Below are 3,847 nucleotides of genomic sequence, written 5' to 3'. Positions count from 1 at the left end.
ATATTAAGAATAACCTTGATACATTGGACACGTTCTGTTACAATTTTTTCCAAATACCCCATAACAAATCCAAACTTTCATCAAATCAAATAGCGTTTTCACAACTAAAACCCAAAAATGATAATTACAATGTGAACATTATTCATATGTAAGTACATCTTCTACGAGTAATTTTTAGTACACATGGTAAAGTATACAACTATAAAGCAAGCAGGATTAAGGGGATGAATTGGAGTTCTTTACTTAATACTGGTTGTATTTAAAGTATAAATATTCCACAGAGATATAAATCCAAAGTATAATACTGCTGCAACATTCTGTAGCAGTGTTGAATAGTACTCTGCTTTCTTCATTTATTTAGGTGCAATGTAAAATACTGCTTCACACAGTCACTTATATTGGTAGGAGGTATATAAGTAGGTAGCAAACAGCAGACGTTAGTAAAAGAGTGGAGATGTATTGTTTAATTACAGATGTGCATCATCACATAGGTTTTTCCCATTAGTCTGTTGCTTTGTGAGAGATGATCTGTGAGTTTAAGTTCAAGATAACTGTCATTGATGCAACAAATTACAGTGCACAATTATGTAAAAAGTCATGGATTGAAGCAAATCTTTCTTGTAGGTCATATTAAATGTCAGATAACCGAGAAACTTCTGCAAGAGGTTGGATTATGTTAGAAATAATTTAGACATTATGGTGTACAGTCCAAGTGAACTGTGTGGTGTTGATTGGGCAAGATACAGCATAACTGGAAAGGTACAAGTGCTTTCTAAAGACAATCTTCTTTTCCTAACTGGATGAGGAAAATAACATGGAAGTCGCAGACTTACCGATTTCCTGGAATGCAAATAGTTGTATCTGTGTGTACTCTTTGTGGATTTGTTTTATATAACAATGAATGATAATACTGTTAAATGTTGGGGCAATCCTGTAAGAAAATATTCTATATATCCTGTAGAAAGGCCAGAGCAACAGTAGCTGACAGTCTGAGTAGCCTAATTTGAAGGTGAATTATTGGATAATGTACCTGTACCTTATTGTTTTGAACAGTGGTTATACATTTATAGGGAAACTGTAACACTCATATGTTTAAGCATACAAATTTGTATGAGTGGCAAAATTTCATTGTACCCCATACCTTAAGAAAATGCTTATTTTTGTAGAAAATGGTTAAATTTAGCAGCTGATTGTAACTACTTTTATAGGTGAGATTTTCAATTATTTCTGATATGTTTTGTATTTATGATACAATAGAATACTGTGGGTACCAAAACTACTACTTTGTTGGTGGTTTAATTACTTCAGTAACTGCATGGAGAATACAATTCATTAATATGGATATTTATAATACCATTTTACACAATAGTGAATTAAAGCATATTAGTAAAGTAAACAATAAATCTCAAAATATTACTCACCATATATCAGTCATGACAGAAATAAGAAATTCAAGCCAAAATCATTTGTCAGGAATAAAACTAAAGACAAATATTAAGTCTGAGTTATTAAATTGTTAAGTAATTCAACTGGATAGTGGAAAGTTAAATTTGTCTTGTTTTTATACTTGGTATTTATAGATCCTATTAACTTTATCTATAGCTTTATTTAAAACCTCACATCTTATTCTAATTGACCATTTTCAGTTTCTCTTGAAATAAAAAAAAGTAAACTTACCATTGTGAACTAGGGCAAAAAAGGCTTTTTTCACCTAAACAAAAAATATAAAAATAAATATTTAATCTAGTTTCAAAACTATTACATATTTAAAAGCCAACATAGAGTAATTTTGGGTTTCTCATACGAAAAAAAAAATATGGGAAATTTTAATGTTTACCTTTCAAATGCAGATTTTTAAGCATTCTCAGATGAATACATTTTATTCATCCAAAGAAGCCACCATGCTTTGTGAAACTTTAAGTTATGATGACTAAAATATTAACGTAGAAGTCCCTCATAGTCACATTCATTATTACTCCTGTTCTCAGTAAATAAACCTGATTTTGTAAAAAATGCTGCACAATATTCTAAACGGTACATGTTACGTGAGTGGAGAGTCAATAAAGATAATACTTTTACTTTTTTGCATGATTTAAACTTATCACTAACCTATCTGTAGCATGAAGCATAAATGTTTAACACTTTGGTTTTACAAACAAATAATTTTATATTAATATTGACCCCATCATTCCTTGCATGTTACTGAAATATGTACATTTATCACTTAATAAAATAAGTAATGAGATTTTTCTACAGTGTACAGTTGCAGGTATTTGAATTCCAGACATTTTAATTAATTTTAAGTTTCTGAACTTATTTATTCAAACACGTCCTCAAGTTTCATTAAAACAACTTATACAGGACCTTCTGTTTTTAAAATTTACAAATACTATATAGTTTTGTTTCATTCCATCTATTCTCATATTGTTTTAGACAAATCCATCAATTTCTTTTATAATAACTAATCAATAAGTTATGACAAAATAAATAAATATTAATGAATGATAGAGAACTCTTTATGCTAAACATTTAATTCATTCAAATCTTAATGAATGAAATGCAAATAAAAATTTACTATTTGCAAATATTCCCTGCTATGCCTTTTAAATTGAAATCCACTTTAGGGTACAGGTAAGATGAAAGGTTTTTGATATCTCTTAAAAATCATTTTTGCTTTCAATTAACTAAATCCCCAAGAAGCATTATTAGTAATGTTTATTGAATTAAAAATATAAATTAGCCATTCAATATCACTTCCCATTATATATTAATGAACTAACTTTTCAGTCACTCAATATTTTCACTTTTCTCATGGATTAAGAATCAGTTTTCTGTGGTACATATTAAAGTCTATTACAAAGTCAAGCTAACTGAGATACACAAGGTGTATTGACAAACATTAAAGCTATGCACCAACTAACATGCTTCTTTTATGTCAAATGCTATCTTATCATCTGCACATTGATCTTTATCTGAAGATTAAATAGACAGGTAGTACTTATCAAGAAATTTTGATCGAAGTAATCTGCCTATATAGATATGAACTAAACATTAACCTTGTAAATAATGCAATTAATGTTTTGTGATGTCATAAAATAAACTTGTTTAGAATGCATTGATATATCAGTTGGATACCACCTCTCTTTTATCAATATTTTCAGCCAGTTTAGGAGACTTAGGTTATAGTCCTAAATCTATACACTAAGCTAACAATGCAAAATACTTGTATTAAAACATATGAATAAATGAAAAATAACAAGATAAATAAAAATTGGGAATTTAACTCTGTGTTAGTCTTCAGTAAAAATTGTCCATAGTCACTTTTTAGGGGACTGAGTGAACCCCATCATAAAACATTAATTTAAAAATATTTATAATAATAATCTATTATTTTGGAAACAAAAAACACTAACACTCAAAATATTTTCCTTTTTTAATCAATAAATGAACATTGAATATTACAACTTGGTTTCTTTTTTACCACCTAAACTAAGTGCAACAATTTAACACAAACTAGCCAAGTACTGAAGCTACTGAGATCAACAAATATGCATGTGCTTCCATCTGTCTGTGCCGATGTTTACAAAATATTTGAGGTCCATGAAGACCTCAGAAGACTAATGCAGGGTTAAAAACCTATAAAAAGGGATCATAAAAAAAGTAAAGAAACAAGGCTAGAGGTACTGCAGACATTATTTACTCAAACTAGAAACCCCTATTTTGGCTCCATGCTGTTACCTAGAATTACATTTGGTGGAGTCAAAATAGGGATTTGTAGTTTGAGTAAATAATGTCTACAGAATTACCAGCCTTGTTTCCTTACTTTTTTTTTTATGATCTGCATTTA

The 3,847-nt window shown here is 29.2% G+C and overlaps 1 protein-coding gene across 1 annotated transcript in view; it reads right to left on the bottom strand.

The window, feature by feature from the left end:
- The window catches only part of LOC106462512 (5'-AMP-activated protein kinase subunit gamma-like), a 151,177-nt gene that overhangs the window by 21,882 nt on the left and 125,448 nt on the right, over positions 1–3,847 (bottom strand). Inside the window, exon 8 of the mRNA XM_013922445.2 lies at positions 1,678–1,711. Coding sequence (XP_013777899.1) covers positions 1,678–1,711 — 34 coding nt within the window. The remainder of the gene's footprint in view (positions 1–1,677; positions 1,712–3,847) is intronic.

This window comes from Limulus polyphemus, unplaced genomic scaffold (genome assembly GCF_000517525.1).
Source record: "Limulus polyphemus unplaced genomic scaffold, Limulus_polyphemus-2.1.2 Scaffold1188, whole genome shotgun sequence".
Taxonomy (NCBI): Eukaryota; Metazoa; Arthropoda; class Merostomata; order Xiphosura; family Limulidae; genus Limulus; species Limulus polyphemus.
The sequence above is the reverse complement of the archived record's forward strand: the minus strand, read 5'-3'. Positions and strand labels throughout refer to the sequence as shown.